The sequence below is a fragment of the Girardinichthys multiradiatus genome, chromosome 12 (assembly GCF_021462225.1).
Source record: "Girardinichthys multiradiatus isolate DD_20200921_A chromosome 12, DD_fGirMul_XY1, whole genome shotgun sequence".
Classification (NCBI taxonomy): domain Eukaryota; kingdom Metazoa; phylum Chordata; class Actinopteri; order Cyprinodontiformes; family Goodeidae; genus Girardinichthys; species Girardinichthys multiradiatus.
This window is the reverse complement of record NC_061805.1, coordinates 13213104-13231520: the sequence shown is the minus strand read 5'-3', so window position 1 is coordinate 13231520 and position 18417 is coordinate 13213104. Positions and strand designations below refer to the sequence as shown.

The 18417-nt window shown below is 39.4% G+C and overlaps 1 protein-coding gene across 3 annotated transcripts in view; it reads left to right on the top strand.

Moving 5' to 3' along the window:
* The window catches only part of unc5db (unc-5 netrin receptor Db), a 450113-nt gene extending 440009 nt beyond the window's left edge, over positions 1-10104 (top strand). For all 3 annotated transcript variants that reach the window (XM_047381514.1, XM_047381513.1, XM_047381512.1), the window contains one exon: positions 5323-10104. In XM_047381514.1, coding sequence (XP_047237470.1) covers positions 5323-5584 — 262 coding nt within the window. In that variant the 3' untranslated portion in view covers positions 5585-10104. The remainder of the gene's footprint in view (positions 1-5322) is intronic.
* Positions 10105-18417: the final 8313 nt, after the last annotated feature.

Below are 18417 nucleotides of genomic sequence, written 5' to 3'. Positions count from 1 at the left end.
TAAAGGCACCACCTTATCAGGAATCATTTGCCAAACGACTTTAGGTCTGTCAAGTATTGTCCTATAAATACCAGCCCAATATGGCATGGCATTATGGAACAATAGATGAAACTGGTAATTCAAGCTCTAGCTTTTGGTAACAGCAAGCTCTGTACACATGGAACAAACACAATCAACTTCTCTCCAAAATATAGGGATTTATTAACAAAAAAATGATTCAACTCCAAGTTAAAAATTTTCAATCAATAACGTCCAAGTAAAGTGAAGGAATACGTAAAACTAATGAACCATGTATAAATAAAGGAATAAGGGACCCAAAAAACAAATGTATGCCATGATATCAAAGTTCAATGTGGATATTTCTGTTTATGATCCAAGGTTTAATTTGAGGAATTTGGAAATTAGGTTTATTAGTTTATTAGTTAAAACTAATTAGGACCAACAATTAGTATGTGTTCAAACAACCAGTCACAAGGCAAATCAGAAGGGTAAATAAAACATTATTCTAATAAAAAACATTATAAAGAATGATTTGCCCTTTTTGGACAAATGATTCTTAATGTCATTTTATTTAGACACTATTATTTTTGTAAAACATATTTAAGGAATATTAGTAGCCAAATTAGAGTTCAATAAATTTTTGGATCATTTTGGTCAATTGATCTTAATGTTGTAACCTAGCCATCACATTGGACTACTAAAATGGTGGAGAGGAACGTCTATGCACTCTCACTAGACAGCGAAATAAATATTTGACCTTCCCGATGTTAGCATTAGCAGTTAATGGGTTTAGCTAACAAAGGAAAGGCTATAGTTTATTCACCCCTTCTTTAAGACACACATGTACCTTTAACTACTATTAATATAACTATTAATGCGTATTTGAGCACTGGCAGTGCATTATAGCTGATTTCTGTTTAAACCACTCATTGAAGTAAAGTTTGTTGTAACTTTAATACAGAACTAAAGGCTCAATAGTCATTAGCATTAGCTCAACAGGTAGCCTGCTAGCACTCGAATAGTTTGATGCTTAGAACCACAAACAAAAGCAAACACCATGGAATAAGCACTATTTAGGTCGTTTTATCCTAAACTAATTTTATCCACCCAGTCACAACCTCTTACATGAACCATTCTGTTGAGCAGGAGTGAAGAAGGTCCAAAGGGTGTTGGGTTGTGTGGCAAAGTTGGCTTGATCTGGTCGCTTGGTTGCATAGCGGACGGCTTGCTCTAGCCACTTGGGGGACTTCTGCACAGCTGGCACACGCAGCAGGCAAGCAGGGCTGTGGTTCCTATGGCGTCTTCTCTCAAGGCACTAGAAAGGAAACTGCTCGCCAACATCCTTTTGGGGAATCTGTAATGCATTCAGATTATTTCCTGCAGAAGCTCAGAAAAAAACAACTTCACGCAATTTGTTTTATTTTCAGACAGCTAACTGTATATTATGTTGGATCCAAGGATTCTTTGAAGAATCCTTGGATCCAGCAAATTTCAGACCCTCATGAGTGTTGTCTCTCCTTATACTGCTCTAGTGGCGAACAGCAGGATAGAGAAAAAGGTGCAGCTGGGAGCAGTGTTTTGTTCATGGGTCCCCATGACATCATGGGTATTACTGCTATGACTCATCCTTTCTGGGGCTGGCCTAAAAAGTAGTTTAGCACTGTTGGCATTTAGAGGTTTTTACCCATGTAGTTCAAGTCTATGTTTTATCCATGGCTGGAGCACAGCAAACAAAATGCCCATTTTTCCAGTTATTATTCAAAGTTTGATCTCTGCTGGTAGTAATTCTCAGTTCCTTTTTTTTTCCTTTGTTATTTTCGTAAAGTTAATCTAGCTTCTCCTCCAGATCCTTTGATGATTTCTTGGCTTTCCCCACATCTCTGAATGCAACAACATACACTTACAGGCCACTTTATTAGGTACACCTTGCTAGTAACGGGTTGGACCCCTTTTGCCTTCAGAACTGCCTTAATCCTTCGTGGCATAGATTCAGCAAGGTACTGGAAACATTCCTCAGAGGGTTTGGTCCATATTGACATGATAGCATCACACAGATGCTGTGGATTTGTACATCCATGATGCGAATCTCCTGTTCCACCACATCCCAAAGGTGCTCTATTGGATTGAGATCTGGTGACTGTGGAGGCTATTTGAGTTCAGTGAACTCATTGTCATGTTCAAGAAACCAGTCTGAGATGATTTGTTCTTTATGACATGGCGCGTTATCCTGCTGGAAGTAACCATCAGAAGATGGGTACACTGTGGTCATAAAGGGATAGACATGGTCAAGAACAATCCTCAGGAAGTGCTGTGGCAGTGACACGGTGCTCAATTGGTACTAAGGGGCCCAAAGTGTGCCAAGAAGTATGCCAAGAAAATATCCCCCACACCATTACACCACCACCACCAGCATGAACCGTTGATACAAGGCAGGATGGATCCATGCTTTCATGTTGTTGACGCCGAATTCTGACCCTACCATCTGAATGTTGCAGCAGAAATCGAGACTCATCAGACCAGGCAACGTTTTTCCCATCTTCTATTGTCCAATTTTGGTGAGCCTGTGTGAATTGTAGCCTCAATTTCCTGCTCTTAGCTGACAGGAGTGGCACCAGGTGTGGTCTTATGGGGTTGTAGCCCATCCACCACAAGGTTCAACATGTTGTGCGTTCAGAGATGCTCCTCTGCATGCCTTGGTTGTAACGAGTGGTTATTTGAGTTACTGTTGCCTTTCTATCAGCTCGAACCAGTCTGGCCATTCTCCTCTGACCTCTGGCATCAACAAGGCATTTGCGCCCACAGAACTGCCGCTCACTGGATATTTTCTCTTTTTCGGACCATTCTCTGTAAACCCTAGTGCGTGAAAATCCCAGTAGATCAGCAGTTTCTGAAATACTCAGCCCGTCTGGCACCAACAACCATGCCACGTTCAAAGTCACTTAAATCACCTTTCCACCCCATTCTGATGCTCGGTTTGAACTGCAGCAGATTGTCTTGACCTAAATGCATTGAGTTACTGCCATGTGATTGGCTGATTAGAAATTTGCATTAACGAGCAGTTGGACAGGTGTACCTAATAAAGTGGCCGGTGAGTGTAGGTCCAGCACTGGATCCATAAATTATTTTTGATATAAAATAATACAAGCCTGCTTTTAGAGTGCTTCTATCCCTTTACCTATTGGATCTATGGTAAAACAGGTAAATGTCACCTTGAATAAAGACTGCAATCTGCCAAAGAATATTTATACTATGGACTTGAAATCAAGTTTCCTCAATCAAAGCTAAGTGCTTAATTTACGAATTAGAAACACAAAGAAAACATGCTATGAGCCCAATTATCACCAAGGCATAAGAACAGAGATATGAGCCTTAATCTATACCAAGGTCCTCGTTAGAGCAAGATGCAGGTTTACTGAAGATGTTTTTGTTACCATATTTGCCAAGTCAGGCAGTCATGTTGGTGAAGTGTTGTTAGATCTTAATAGGAGCTTTGTAAAACCCAGTTAAAACAGTGTTTTTTAAATCAAAGTTAGAAAACCAACCTTTGTGGCCTATGTATTACAGATGAAATGCGGTGTAAATATTAAGTTTTTATCAGATTTTTTTATTTTACAAAAAATATTATTTATTTACTTTAGAAAATAGTTGTGCTGTTATAACATTATAAAACTAATTCTAGATAACTAATAGGTACGCTTTTATAAGTGCATCAAAAAAGGTAATCCTATAAAAAAAATGGACTGAGGTATAAGAATCTGTTTACATGAAATTCTGAAAAACAATTTCGAAAAAAAACATCAATTGGGGAAAAGTCTATTTCTTTAGGCCCCTATAGGTTTAGGCAGATGGGCTATCTTTCACACTTGGTTAAAATGCATTCTAACTGTTTCATGGTACGGTTTCAGTGTATGAACTTCCTCCAGCAACCACAGGAGTTTTATTCGGGCCATTTTTACCCCCTGCATTTCCAACGCATTTAAGAAACTAGCAGGGTTTGAGTTTACACCAGACAATTAGAGAGAGCTAAGCACTTTGAATTGGTTGAATTTTTTTAAACATTATAATTCAGTCATATATGTTTAAAATAGTCTAAAGCTCACATTTGCTGATAACTTTAACTATTGTAGATTTTAAATTGTCATCTGTTTACAATCATTTGTGGCAGAAGATTGAGTAAATCTTTCATTCAAACATTTATGTTGGTGTACTGAGGCATTTATGTTTAAGAAACAATTTGCTGCTGCTGCTGATTTATGATCCTTTCAGCCCTGTTTGTCAGATGTTGTTTAATAAATACCGGTGAATGTTGCAAATGTCCTCTGTTTCTATACAGCTTATAATACAGTTTTACAGCATAAACACCAGCTGTCTCAACTCCTCCCTCACCTCAGAAGCGGTAGAACACCGAAGTCTGCCGGTGAAATCACTTGAAAATTCCTCACTCCGTACTTTGGACTTTGCAGTCACTCCATATAGGTTATTAATTATAGTTACTTTAATGCTGAAAACCACAGCTTTAAATGCAGTGATGGGAGCTTCTCTCCCACTCTCAGCTCCTGAGTGCGACCTCGGCTGACACGGCTGCCGTTGGAAGAGTTAACACTCGGTTTCAACGTCCATGTTTTGGACTCGATAGAAGTAAATAACATTTCCAGGAAAATGAGTTCTGCCACTGAGTGCGGCACTTTGTGAGCGTAACGCAATTTTGAACCATTGAATATGATGTCACGTTATTGACCCTGGATACAATTTGAAAACTTTAAATCTAAACTACACTGAATGGTTAATGGTAAGGGTTAGGAAGTGTCGCTGTATCTAACACAGTACAGAAGTGAGACAGGAAATTTCAATCCTCTTTTTCTCTAACGCAAAAAAAGAAACATTTTTGTGTTCCTCTCCAACAAGCCACATATTATGTGATTCTGATCATGTAAAAGAGCCTGGGACTGTGCAGTCAGAGTCATATAGAAAAAAACACTGACATGCTCCCAACCTCCTCTAATTAGTCAATACACCCCTTATTGTAGACCCTTATATTTCCTGTGTTTGAAGTAAGTCTGTGAAAAAACGAGAACCAACACTGAGTTGATCCTGACAATGTGTATCAAACCACAGCAGAAACACATGTTAGGACTGTGAGAAACTAATATTTTTTTAATTAGGTAGCAACTGTGAAATAAATAAGTTTGACTCAAAATGCTTTAAAATGATTGATCCTTAAAGCATGATTTCGGGAAATGAATTAGGGCAACTTTCATGTTATATTTGATGTCAAATAATGAATGAAATCCTCATCTTTTGCTATGTTGTGCTCCTCCACAGGAACCTGGGGTATTTTGCCAAGCAGTGGAGTCCCTCTGCTGTCATTCTGAGCCTGTGGGAGGCGTGCCACCAGGACACTGCTGACCTTGACTCTTTGGCCAGCGCCTTGGAGGAGATTGGCAAGATCCACTCCAAAAGCTCCCCAAAGGATGCAGATGAAGCAGAGCATGACCTCAGTGACATACAAGTAGGCGGTGTCTGCGGTTTGGGTAACCCAGCAGTTCCAGAGGGGGAGGACTGTGCTCCTGAATACACAGGCTAAGAGAAAGGTTTGGCTGGTTCTAACTGGCAGACTGACACTCATGTGCGTACACGCACACACCCGTTGATAGACACTGTGCTGCTGCTGTGGCACTCTACAATGTCAGCAGGTTGTCAGTGGGCGAACAGTGGCAGCAGACAGCGGCAGCGGTCAACACGGCGAGCAATCATAGCGGGTCGAGGTGCACCAGCTCCTGCTATGGATCTGCCTTTTCTGTTATGGCAGATCTGTGGGCAGACTGTAAATCTTTGTCTGCATTTCCTCTAATTTCTTTAGGTCTTTGCTTTAAGTTCATGTCTTTTGATTGTCCATCAATTTCTAAATTTGCTTAAAATGAAGGGATTATGTTTTCTTCAGTCCTCATTGACAAAGACTAGAGGTTCCGAAATGGTCCTTGGTGTTAAGCCACCACTCTATCTCAACAATGAGGACTGAAATGGTATGTTTTTATGGCAAATCCTGTAGTTTTTATTTAAAGCAGCATCATGCTAGCATCATTGTGAAAGTGAATTTTAAATGCCAAATATTCAAAAGTCATATTCATTTTCAAATCCCAAAAACAATCTAAAATATCTGGAACACTCTAAGGATGGCTTTCTAAAGCATAATCATATACACAAAAGCAGCATTTGCCCCATTTGAAGAATTGCAACATCAGAATTAAACTGGGGACATAGATAATAGCAATAAAAACACTGTGGTATATTGTGGATGAAGATTTCTCACAATGGTGCCACAGTTTGTTACGGTTCCCTGCTTTGACTGATAAACAGAGAGGAAGCTGTAAAACATAATTTCCTGATGCAGCGGGGAGCACGTCTTATCTTATCGCCTAATTCCCACTATTAACCCCCATCAGTAGACCCTCATATCAGGCGATGACACACTTCGGCTACACCACCCAACACACCCACACACACAGACTTGTGCACTGATATTTCATGACTTGAGAGTTCATGTGTGTATATCTTTGACAGCAATGACAAGAGGAATTCTGTTAGCGTCACAAATGCATTGAAGTCACAACAGTTTAAATGCTGCAGAAATGAAAAAGAATATTCCAGAAAGGGAAGACGGGTTTTTACACACATGACTCCTCATTTAAAAAAGATAGATCTAATGTATAAAAATGCAAAATCCAGATGACAGAGAGATGGATGTACTTTGCTTAGGCCTGAAGCCGTGATGTATCCCCCTACTGGCTGTCGGCTATTATCTTGTATCTAAGAAGGCTCAGTAGCTCATTTGCTGTTATCAAACAGATAAAACAAACCTTTTCTACTTTGGGATTTTTTGGAAGATTTGTTTTGTTCAAATATTTAGTGTATCTGTTCCAAAAAGAAGTTAAAATGCAGCTTTCCAAATGTTTTGTGGAAGATGTCATTGCAACGTATACCCACTACTACTTTGTGAATTGAGTTTTTGCTATTCCCTGACTCTCTTGCTATTACAGTTTTGTAATGTACAAGAAACGTTCGGGATAAACATCCAGTTATTTCAGTTATGGTGCAGATGTCATAACTTGGCACGAGAATGAGAAGAAGAATAAATTAATCAGAGGAGATCACCACTCCTACCCAGAACAGGGCACCCATGTATTTTTGTTGTATTTGGTAAAGGGCCAAAACAAAAAATGAGTAGGTCAAGTAGGTCAAAAGCACTCAACACCAAAGCAGTGCAAGAATGTCTAGTTATTATTGCATGCAGGAGCTTGAGGAATCAGCAGCTTGTTTTTTGAAGCACTGTAGAAAGGCTCTCAGCCTTTCCTAGGGTCTCGTTTATAAACGTGATGTACAGAAATAGCTGGTCTGAAACTGGCGTACGTCACTTTCCATACAAAGGTTGCGATCTATAAAAAACTAACTTGATGGGAGACTATGCAGTCCCTCACGCCAACTCTGACCCATGCATACGCTTGTTTTGGAGACAGGAGAAACTGGCGATGCAGATGATGAGGTGGAGAATTGAAGCCACACTGCATCGTGATTCCCAATCAGACATTCAATTTCACTCCATATCAAGCTTTAATCATAGATCGACTTTGTCATAAGTATTCAAAACCGCAGTGTTATTTATGCTTGTGCCGGTAAGCCACAATCTTAAATCAAAGTCCGCACAACATTTCATCAAAGTTTTCTCACCATCACATTCCTCTCTCTGAAGATCACAAGGGTTATGTGTACCACTGATTAACACATAAATCGTGACAATGTGTGAGGCAATAACACTGCTGTAAACATGTGGTAACACTCGTGCGTAATGCTGCGTGATGGATGCATTGGCACTGCTGGAAAACTTTGAAAATGGGGCAATTAGGAGGGAATGTGTTTTCAGGGATCACTAAGATTTTCTGGTGCATGATGATGACTGGCCAATATGTTGATTTAGACTCCCTAGAGCATTGCTGTTGGATTTATGTGCTGCACTGGGTCCAGTTTTAGAGAGAACGACCCACCGGAACCACTCCATTCCTGTTCAGTTACAGGTGTTAACCACTTTGGGGTTCCTGGCAACTGGCTCATTGCGCAAATTAGCCAACATGTATCCCTGAAGCCACTTTTAGGAACCACATAATTTTGTCTTCTCTCCACCTCAGTTATCAACACATCAATTTCTGTCTCAATGAAATTGTGTTTCTTTGCTCTTTCCCCTGTTGTTGGCATTGTTAACCATGAACTAACATTGATCAGCTGTCTCCTTTAAATGATGTAACTTTTAAAATATTCCACATGTTTTGCGAATCTACAAGGAGACAAATTCCGTCTTGCTTTACACAGTCCTCCGGCCTCATGGTTTCAAATTCTGTATCTGTGGTTATGAGGTTGTGTCAATAATAAATTTAACATTTGAAATTTGTTTCTTTATGTTGTTACCCATGTCCAACTGAACCCCATAAACCAAACAGTTTACCAACCATAATTTATGTTTACAGTTACACCCCTACAAGTTAACCATGCTCTCGTAGTTCTTGTCTTGTTTTGACATTTTTGATGTTAACATTGTATTCTCAAATTTAACATCAGCCTCCAGTGAAGGTTTAGCGTTGGATAGCGTTGTATCCCAAGGATATGGACATTTTTAAATGTAGTTTTAAATAGCTAAATTCAGCTAAAACGAGGAGTTGGTCAAGCTTGCCCTTAGTCTTCCACTCTTCTGAGGGTTTCTTTGCTTTTCAACAAGCTCCAAGCAGATTGATATCTTTCTACTAGCAGTAAGAGAGCTATTACTGAGAATAACCTCACAAAACATTACTTCAAAACGTAATTGGAGAGGTTTTAGTTGAGAGCATATTTTACCATTTTGTTTTTTCAGCATTTCAGTTTTACAATTTATTGCTAAGAAAAATGATTCTGAAAAATAGCGAATTTGTTCCCATTAATTACAAATTTAGATAAAGAGTCAGTTTACAAATCCCAATAAAAAGTCCAAGATGGTACAAACTTATTTGTTTTAATTAAAGTGTAAGGAAGTATTGATTTTATTAAGGAAGTATACATTTTTTCTCAGATAAGAACAATCAATTGTGAAGGACTTAAAACTAATTTACTATCTTACCTTTTGAAAGAAAAAATATTTGCTGCTCATTTTTTTAACCACGTTAACATTTTCGTCCCTATTGCTGTTGTTTTATTGCCTATTTTTCAGTGAAAGGGACTCACATAAATTGGGCAATGTAGCGCAACTTTTCTTCAGGTATTACTTTAAAGACATCACCAATTATTTCTGACCAGCTACTGTATATTTGAGTGGTTTTGTTCCACCATGCGAAATAAATATCTTTAATTTTCTGAATCACTTCTATGCATTTAAACAAGTTATAGTACTCCTTTTGTGTGATAAGTGAAAAGTGTGAAAAAAGTCATCTTTAATTTTTTTCCCCTTAATCAAGGCCATATCCTTAATTGTGAGTTTTTTGTTATTCCTGCAGGCAAAAAGAGTGTGTTTTTGTAACAGCTAATCTTCTGTTGCAACACGAGTGTCCGTGCCCCTTATCTCCTGTCACGATGAACGTTCACCCCGAGCCCGGATGTGTTCCAGCCATGTCTGCTGTGTCTCAGTAAATTTAAACTGATACACACATCCTCACTGTGTATATCCCTGTGGTGTGAGATCTAATACTGTTTCATGGGAGGAAAAGTTCACTGTTGTGTCCCTGGAGTTGGTCGGCCTCATGCTCTTCGTTGCTACACGCATGGCCTTTGGCTTCATATCACTATTCTTGTGCCTTGTTTAACTACTATAAATGGTGAATGTTGTAAAGTGCAGATGGGGAAGAACAAAAAAAAATATAATAATCGTACAGACATACATTTAAAGGTATTAGTTGAAAAGTATTTTAGATTATAATGTTGAATAGGCTGCAGAGCTTTTCTAGTGCTAAACATCTATGTTTGGTAATGCCAGGGCAGCTTTGTGGTACACAGTATCTATAATTATGGACATTTTGGATGTTTTCTGTACAGTAGAATTTGCAAATGTATATGCAGCCTTTTGGAAATAAATGTACAGCTGAAAGATCATCTTGGCTCTCATGTTATTTTGGGTCATGTTCTATCATTCTACTCACATGGTGTAAAATAATATGTAAATGTGGGAATTCAAATTCAGATCTCATCACTCCCCACATGTAAAAATAAAGGTCCTGGAGGGAAATTGATTACTGGCTCTTCGTTGGAAGAACGGGCCACTGGAGCGTTTGTTTTTGGGTTTTTTTTCTCAACTTTGTTTATTGAGTTTTTCATTATCAATATTATCACAAAACTCAAAGACAAATGACACTTGAATATAAGTGTATAAACAAACAAGCAAAAACAATAAAAAAGTAGGTCATCTATACAAAATGAAGAATTAGACATTTAAACAGATGGCAGTTATTAACAACACATTGAAGTTTACAATCACATACATTTGTACAGAGCATGTTGTCAAAACAGATCAGACGAAGTACAGGGCTCCTTGTCAGGTCGGGATATTAGGAAAAGTCAACTTGTTTGCATACTCAAAGAATGGCCCCCAGATTTTCCTGAAAGAAGCAGAGGATCTCCTCAGTGTGCAGCAGATGTTAATTAAATAAAAAATATCCTTTATCCATGCATGGTAGGTTGGTGGAGTCTGGGATTTCCATTTCATAAGGATGGGAGTTCTAGCTAGGAAGGTTACAAAAGGAACCAGGTTCTTCTTTAATTTGGTATAGTAGGTATGAGGTTGACTCCAAAAAAGGCAGTGACCACAGATGGTGTGAAAGAAACTGATGTGAAATCTGTGATTTGTTAAATAGCATTTAAAATCTTTAACCAAATGGTATTCAGGGAAGGACACGCCCAAGAATGGGTCCAGGTCAGTGAGATCCGGTACATTAGGAAAGCTGTGGTAAACATTTCTAACAAAACTACAGGTCTGTAAATATCTGAAAAACTTTTTTTTAGGAAAAGCTAACATCTCTGAAAGCTACTAGAAAGATGAAAATATGTCATCATTACAAGTCCTTGATTGTTAGGATACCCTGCACCTGCCAGGAAGAGAACGCTCCATCCATTAGTGAAGTGTAAAATAACAGGTTTGGTGCAAGTGGAGCCAGTCGAGAAGAAGCCTGAAGGCTAAATTATCATCTAAATTGTCTCCATATCCTCATAGTAGATTTAACCGTTATACTCTTTGAGTAAGGTGAAATTGGGTGATTTACAGGAGCATGAGCAAGTGCAGACAAAGAGGCTGGTTTGGCAGACATGGATTCCATAGTTATCCATGCTGGGGGTGAAGCAGAGCCCTCAACATGAAGCCAGAACTGGACTGCCATTAAGTTACAGGCCCAGTAATAAAATCTAAAATTTGGCATCGCCAATGCTGAGATTTTAGTCTCTGAAGCAAAGGTTTGCGTAGTCTTGGGGTTTTCTTGTTCCAAATAAATTCAGCTACTAATTTATTTATAGAAAAAAAGACTGTGGAAGAAAGATTGTTAGACATTGGAATAAATAGGAAAACTCTGGAAGGCTGTTCATTTTGGTAGAGTTGATGTGGGCTGCAAGGGATACATTTAAGAAATTCCAGAGCTCAAAGTCATTTTGCATCTTAACAATCAATGGCAGAATGTTAGATTTAAGTAAGTATACCGTATACCTGGTACCAAATACCTAAGTACACAAAACTATCTGAAGCAACCCTAAATGAAAAGTTATGCAGGGGAAAAAATCTTACTTTTGGTCAGATAACGTTTGTAGCCAGACACATGACCAAAAGAAGTAAATGTGTCTAAAGTAGTCGGGATTGAAATCGAGGGGTCCAAAATATGCACTAAAAGATCATCTGTGTAAAGTGAGACAGTATGCTCAATACCAAGCCTGAGTATGCCTCTGATGCGGGGGTGTGACCGAAGGAATACAGCAAGAGGTTCAATTGCAATAGTAAACGGAAGGGGACTCAGAGGACAGCCTTGCCTGGGTGGAGCAGTGGATAGGAAAATAATCAGAAAGGATGTTATTTGTTCTTATGGATGCTGTGGTTGAAGTGTATAACAGTCTCACCCAGGAAATAAACTTGCCAAAACCAAACTTCTGTAAGGTATAGAAGAGATAATCACACTCCACCCGTCAAAAGCCAGCGAAATTAAGACTTCTGGAATGCATGACGAGGAGAGATTGAATAGGATATTAAAAAGCCACCTAAGATTAGAAAAAGAATATCTACTACGAATAAATCCTGTCTGGTCCGGAGAGATGATGGAGGGAAGCACTGATTCAAAGTGCCTGGCAAGAAGTTAAGCCAGAAGTTTCAGGTCCGCAGACAACAAACTTATGGGTTGATAACTCATGGCCAGTAGGGGGTCCTTATCTTTCTTTAAAATAAGTAAGATTGTAGCCTGCATTAGAGTCGGTGGGAGTTTAGATAATTAAAAAAATTCATTAAACATATCTATGAGAATTGGGGCTAATTTGTCGCAGGAGTTTCTGTAAAATTCTATTGGAAATCTATCTGAACCTGGACATTTCCCCGCTTGCATGTAAAAAACTGGCTGTCTGAGTTCAGCAATAGTGATTGGTTCTTCCAAAGTCTTAACAGACATAGGTTCCACTCTAGGAGTATTAAGAGAGCTAAAAAAATGCTCGAGGGCAGAAGAGTCAGTTGCATGTTCAGAAGATATATAGAATTGTGTGAAGTGTTCATTAATTGGTTTAGGATCTGATGTAACATCCGATGAGGTTCTAATTTGCGGGATTAGGTGAGGGGATGCTGCCTGTTGTAAGGAGTGAGCAAGTAGTTGGCTTGCTTTATTCCCATGCTCATAGTGCGTTTACCTGGATTTTAGCAGGATGTCTTCAACCTGAGCAGAAGCTAGAACACCATATTCCGCTTTCAATGAATGGGGATCTTTAAAAATATCAGGTGGTGAGGAGGTAACATAGATATTGTTAAGCTGAACTATCTGTTGCTTCACTTCAGACATTTTTGTCCTCCTAAGTTTGCTTTCATAGCTTGAAAACCAAATAATTTCCTGTCTTGAATAGGCCTTCAGAGCCTCCCAAACCACAGACACGGTGACATCAGGAGTTTTATTTAGCAATAGAAAATAGTCTATTTGTTGTGAGATAAATTTCACAAAGTTTTCATTGGAGAGCACTCATGTGTTAACGATGTAATGTACGGTAGATCCAACAGTTAAAGTCCCCTCCAAGTATGTTGAAGAATGAGGGCATGTTGGTTAATTTAGAAAATATTAACTGGAAAAAGCCCTCATTGTCCCAGTTAGGACTGTAAATATTAACAAAAGCAAGAGATGTTTTTCATAACCAGCCACAATTATATATCTTCCATTAGTGTCAGAGACTATATCAGAACAAGTAAAATCGGCTGACTTTGGAAACAGAATTCCAACACCTCTAGCCTTACCCTAGGAAGATGAATGAAACATTTGCCCTGCTACACAGCCTAGCATGATCTCAAACTTTTAAATGAGTCTCCTGAAGAAAAACAACATCCACTTCTAAGTGTCGAAGATGATGTAGTACTTTGCTATGCTTAATTGGATAAGACCCCTACAATTCCAACTTATACATTTTAACCTCCTGCCAGACTGGCAGAGCAGGCTATTCTGAGCTATAGCACAGTTGTTGGAGCATTTTGCCTGTCATGTGAAAACAAAGTACACAAACATGGTCCAGACATTTTGTTTTTAGGGATGTTTGGTCTACAATGATGAAAATGTAGCTGTAATTTCAGAATGAGGTTTTTTGCAGATAAAGAACTTAGCAGTAGACACAATGTTTCTGTTTATTTGCAACAATGTTAAACAATAATACAGTCACTTAAAAATGCTAAACCACTAAAAATGTCATGTGGGGTTCCTCAAAGGTCCATTCTTAGTGCACTTTTGTTCTTATTCGCAGGAATACAGTCCCTTAGGGCCTCAAAGACGATTTCTATATCAATAACTGGAAAGGCCAAAATTTCGTCCAGCAAAAATCATTGTTTTTGTCCCAAAACTACAAGTTTAGAGATCAGGAATCTACTAGACCACATGTAATCAAAAACTCCAGAGCATGCTCGAATCCTAGGTGTAGGTGGGGACTCAGCCCTGAATTATAGCATCTACTTTAAGAGTTTTGGCAAAAAAACAAATAATCAGCTGCATCTCATCTAAAATGCTGGAATCAGAGTGATGACCAACACCAGAAAACTGAATAATATCACGCCAGTTATTAAATCACCTCACTGGATCTCGGTTTGTAATAGTTTAGAATTGAAAATCTTGATATTCATCTATAGTCAGGTTTGGCATCGGCCAATAAACACTGCTGAAAATAATAAAGGGAACACTTAAACAACACAATATAACTCCAAGTAAATCAAAGTTCTGTGAAATCAAACTGTCCACTTAGGAAGCAACACTGATTGACAATTAATTTCACTGCTGTTGTTCAAATGGAATAAACAACAGGGGGAAATCTTCGGCGATTAGCAAGACACACTCAATAAAGGAGTGGTTCTGCAGGTGGGGACCACAGACCACTTCTCAGTACCTATGCTTTCTGGCTGATGTTTTGGTCACTTTTGAATGTTGGTGGTGCTTTCACACTCGTGGTAGCATGAGACGGACTCTACAACCCACTCAAGTGGCTCAGGTAGTGCAGCTCATCCAGGATGGCACATCAACGTGAGCTGTGGTTAGAAGGTTTGCTGTGTCTGTCAGCATAGTGTCCAGAGCCTGGAGGCGCTACTAGGAGACAGGCCAGTACACCAGGAGACGTGGAGGAGGCCGTAGGAGGGCAACAACCCAGCAGTAGGACCGCTACCTCCGCCTTTGTGCAAGGAGGAACAGGAGGAGCACTGCCAGAGCCCTGCAAAGTGACCTCCAGCAGGCCACAAATGTGCATGTGTCTGCACAAACGGTTAGAAACCGACTCCATGAGGATGGTATGAGGGCCTGACGTCCACAAATGGGGGTTGTTCTCACAGCCCAACACCGTGCAGGACACTTGACATTTGCCAGAGAACACCAGGATTGGCAAATTCGCCACTGGTGCCCTGTGGTCTTCACAGATGAAAGCAGGTTCACACTGAGCACATGTGACAGACGTGACAGAGTCTGGAGACACCGTGGAGAGAGATCTGCTGCCTGCAACGTCCTTCAGCATGACCGGTTTGGCAGTGTGTCAGTAATGGTGTGGGGTGGCATTTCTTTGGAGGGTCCCATGGCCCTCCATGTGCTCGCCAGAGATAGCCTGACTGCCATTAGGTACCAAGATGAGATCCTCAGACCCCTTGTGAGACCATATGCTGGTGCGGTTGGCCCTGGGTTCCTCCTAATGCAGGACAACAATAGACCTCATGTGGCTGGAGTGTGTCAGCAGTTCCTGCAAGATGAAGACATTGAAGCTATGGACTGGCCCGCCCGTTCCCCAGACCTGAATCCGATTGAGCACATCTGGAACATCATGTCTCGCTCCATCCACCAACGTCACGTTGCACCACACACTGTCCAGGAGTTGGTGGATGCTTTAGTCCAGGTCTGGGAGGAGATCCCTCAGGAGACCATCCGCCGTCTCATCAGGAGCATGCCCAGGCGTTGTAGGGAGGTCATACAGGCACATGGAGGCCACACACAATACTGAGCCTCACTTTGACTTGTTTTAAGGACATTACATCAAAGTTAGATCAGCCTGTAGTGTGTTTTTCCACTTTAATTTTGTGTGTGACTCCAAATCCAGGCCTCCATTGGTTAATAAATTTGATTTCCATTGATGATTTTTGTGTGATTTTGTTGTCAGCACATTCAACGTTGTACAGAACAAAGTATTCAGTGAGAATATTTCATTCATTCAGATCTAGGATGTGTTATTTGAGTGTTCCCTTTATTTTTTTGAGCAGTGTATATTTCCAAGTTGCTGGTCAGTTATGAACCATGTAGACCCCTCAGGTCTACAGACAGCTGACCACCTAGTGTCCACAGGACCACAACTAAACAAGGAGAGGCAACATTTAGTTTATATGTTCTTCAGCTCTGGAACAAACTCCTGAAAATTCATTTGTCATTTGTAGAAATTGGTGGTTACTATAGAGTTGAAAACAATTACTGTTTACTGCAGCTTACCCAAAAAGATCAAAGATTGCTTTATCAAATCATTTATATTTTCTCTTATTAATCAATTCTTTTTAAATGTATATATTCATTGTGCTTTGCTTTTGTGTAGTACTTACATTTTTATTGTATTTCTTTTTTATTGTAATTCTCATTAGCTCTGTTCCTTTATTTTCTTCTAAACCACTTTGAACAGCCTATTGTACGAAAGGCAGCATAGAAAAAGGAGGAAAAAAAGTGTTTATGCCTTCCGTAATCTGTAGGTTGTACCACTGACTAACACTTTATGACTGAGACTTTTTTCCTGGAAACATTTTCGTTGTTTGTCTTCTTGGATCTAACGTAATGAAGCTTAATCGTGCAGCTGAATGTATGAGTAATCAATGGGTCATGTTGACAGAGAACTTGTTCTACCAGTCTGACAAGGTTGGGCATTATGAAATACCACGACTGTATTATTAGTCTATTTGAAGTTAGGTCAAACTTGTATTTCTGTCAGGAGAACCCAGCTTTGATTGTTTGGCTTCTTTGTCAAGTGGTAAATATTTTAACAAATACAAGAGGAAAAACAGTAAACCGAATGAGCAGGGCTTAAAAAAAACAGTACAGTTAGGAATCTCATACAGCAAAATTGATCCATGAAACATAACAGAACTCGTTGTTATTGATCACTGCTTCCAGACACAGCATCACCTTAGGTTACTGCCTGGACAGTAACCACATAGTCTCCAGATTACTGCAATTTTACAGAAAACTGTTCTCAGGCTTCCGGATGGACAGTCTATTGGCTGTTGTGGAATATGCAGGTGACTTTGGAGATGAGAGACCGCGCAGCTATCTATGTTGTCTTTCTAATGTAGCCAGCAAGGTATGTAAAGGCTCCTTTACTGTGGGGAGCTAACAACTTCTGTGTGAAAGTCAAACAAGCAATCCTGTGCGAGGAACCTGTAGGTTCAGAGACACTTCAAAGACTCACTTGTTATGCTCTCTGGAGAAAATAACAGATTCTCATAAAAGAAGAGAACGAGTCATAAACAGCTGACACCAACATCTTACCAACTTTAATATATTGCTTCCAAAACACTGTTTATATTTTTCTCCTTGTCCCTTTTAACACGGGCCTCCAACAACCCCTGGCAAAAATCTGGAATCACCACTCTTGGAGGATGTTCAGTCATTTGTTTTTCTGGCACAACAGTGAACTAGTTTAAATAGCAGCTGAACCTTTTAGATTTGTAAAACTTTCTTCAAAAATGAGACTGTCGTAATGTCAGGTAACTCAACACTAAGTGCTCTAAAAGATGTTGGCAGCAACCAGCTGGGCTGTAAAATAAAAACACCCAGGTAGACCAAGGAAGACCAGTGTCAGTACAGGAAAAAAGTAATGAAGGACAAATAAAGCAACAGGACTGGCTATAGAAAATAGGGCTGGCACAGACAACAGAGAAACATACAGATATGTCAAAATTATTCATACTCCAGGCAGATTTGATTTAAAATAGTTTTCATTGAATCAAGAAGTTTGTTGCAGTTGAGAAATGAAAAAGGCATCTCTGAAATCCTAAGCAAACATAAAGCAATATAAACAAAGAAAATCATAATAAGTAAAATTATTTCTACCTTTCTCAGTTCACAATGGAAAAATCTTTATTGGCATCACAGAAGTCAAACCCTTCTTCTAATTACTGACCATCATTTTGCATGTTTCCACTGTTAAAGTTGAAAGGCCTCCTTGACATTACCTGTATCTTTAGCATATTATGGCTAGTCAGAAGAAACATCCTGGTAAATTTAAAAGATTAAAAACTTAAAACCCAAATCTGCCAGGAGTATGAATAATTTTGGACTTTACTATGGGGCGCCATTAACACTTAAACAGTAGAAAACAAGTTTCCAGTGGGCTAAAAAGAAGTAGTTTTGGACTGGAGATCATTGAACCAAAATGGAACTCAGTGATGAATCCTGTATCTCCTCTGGCCAAGGAGATGAGGCTGGAACTTTTGCTTGGTGCCAACTCAATGAAACATGGAAAGATGACTGCTTAGGAAAACAAGCACAAGGGTACTTCTGTGTGTATAAAAATGTTTGGAGGTTGTGAGTTGAGATGTCTGTGTACTGAATTAATCCAGCATTGTTTTCAACCAGTTATGCAGAATGATTATTTGTGATTCTAAAATGTGGAACTCTGCGTTTTTTGGTCTAACTTTTTCAAGGTAGCTTATAAAACAACACCAGAACAAAATAGCAAGCAGATCAACGC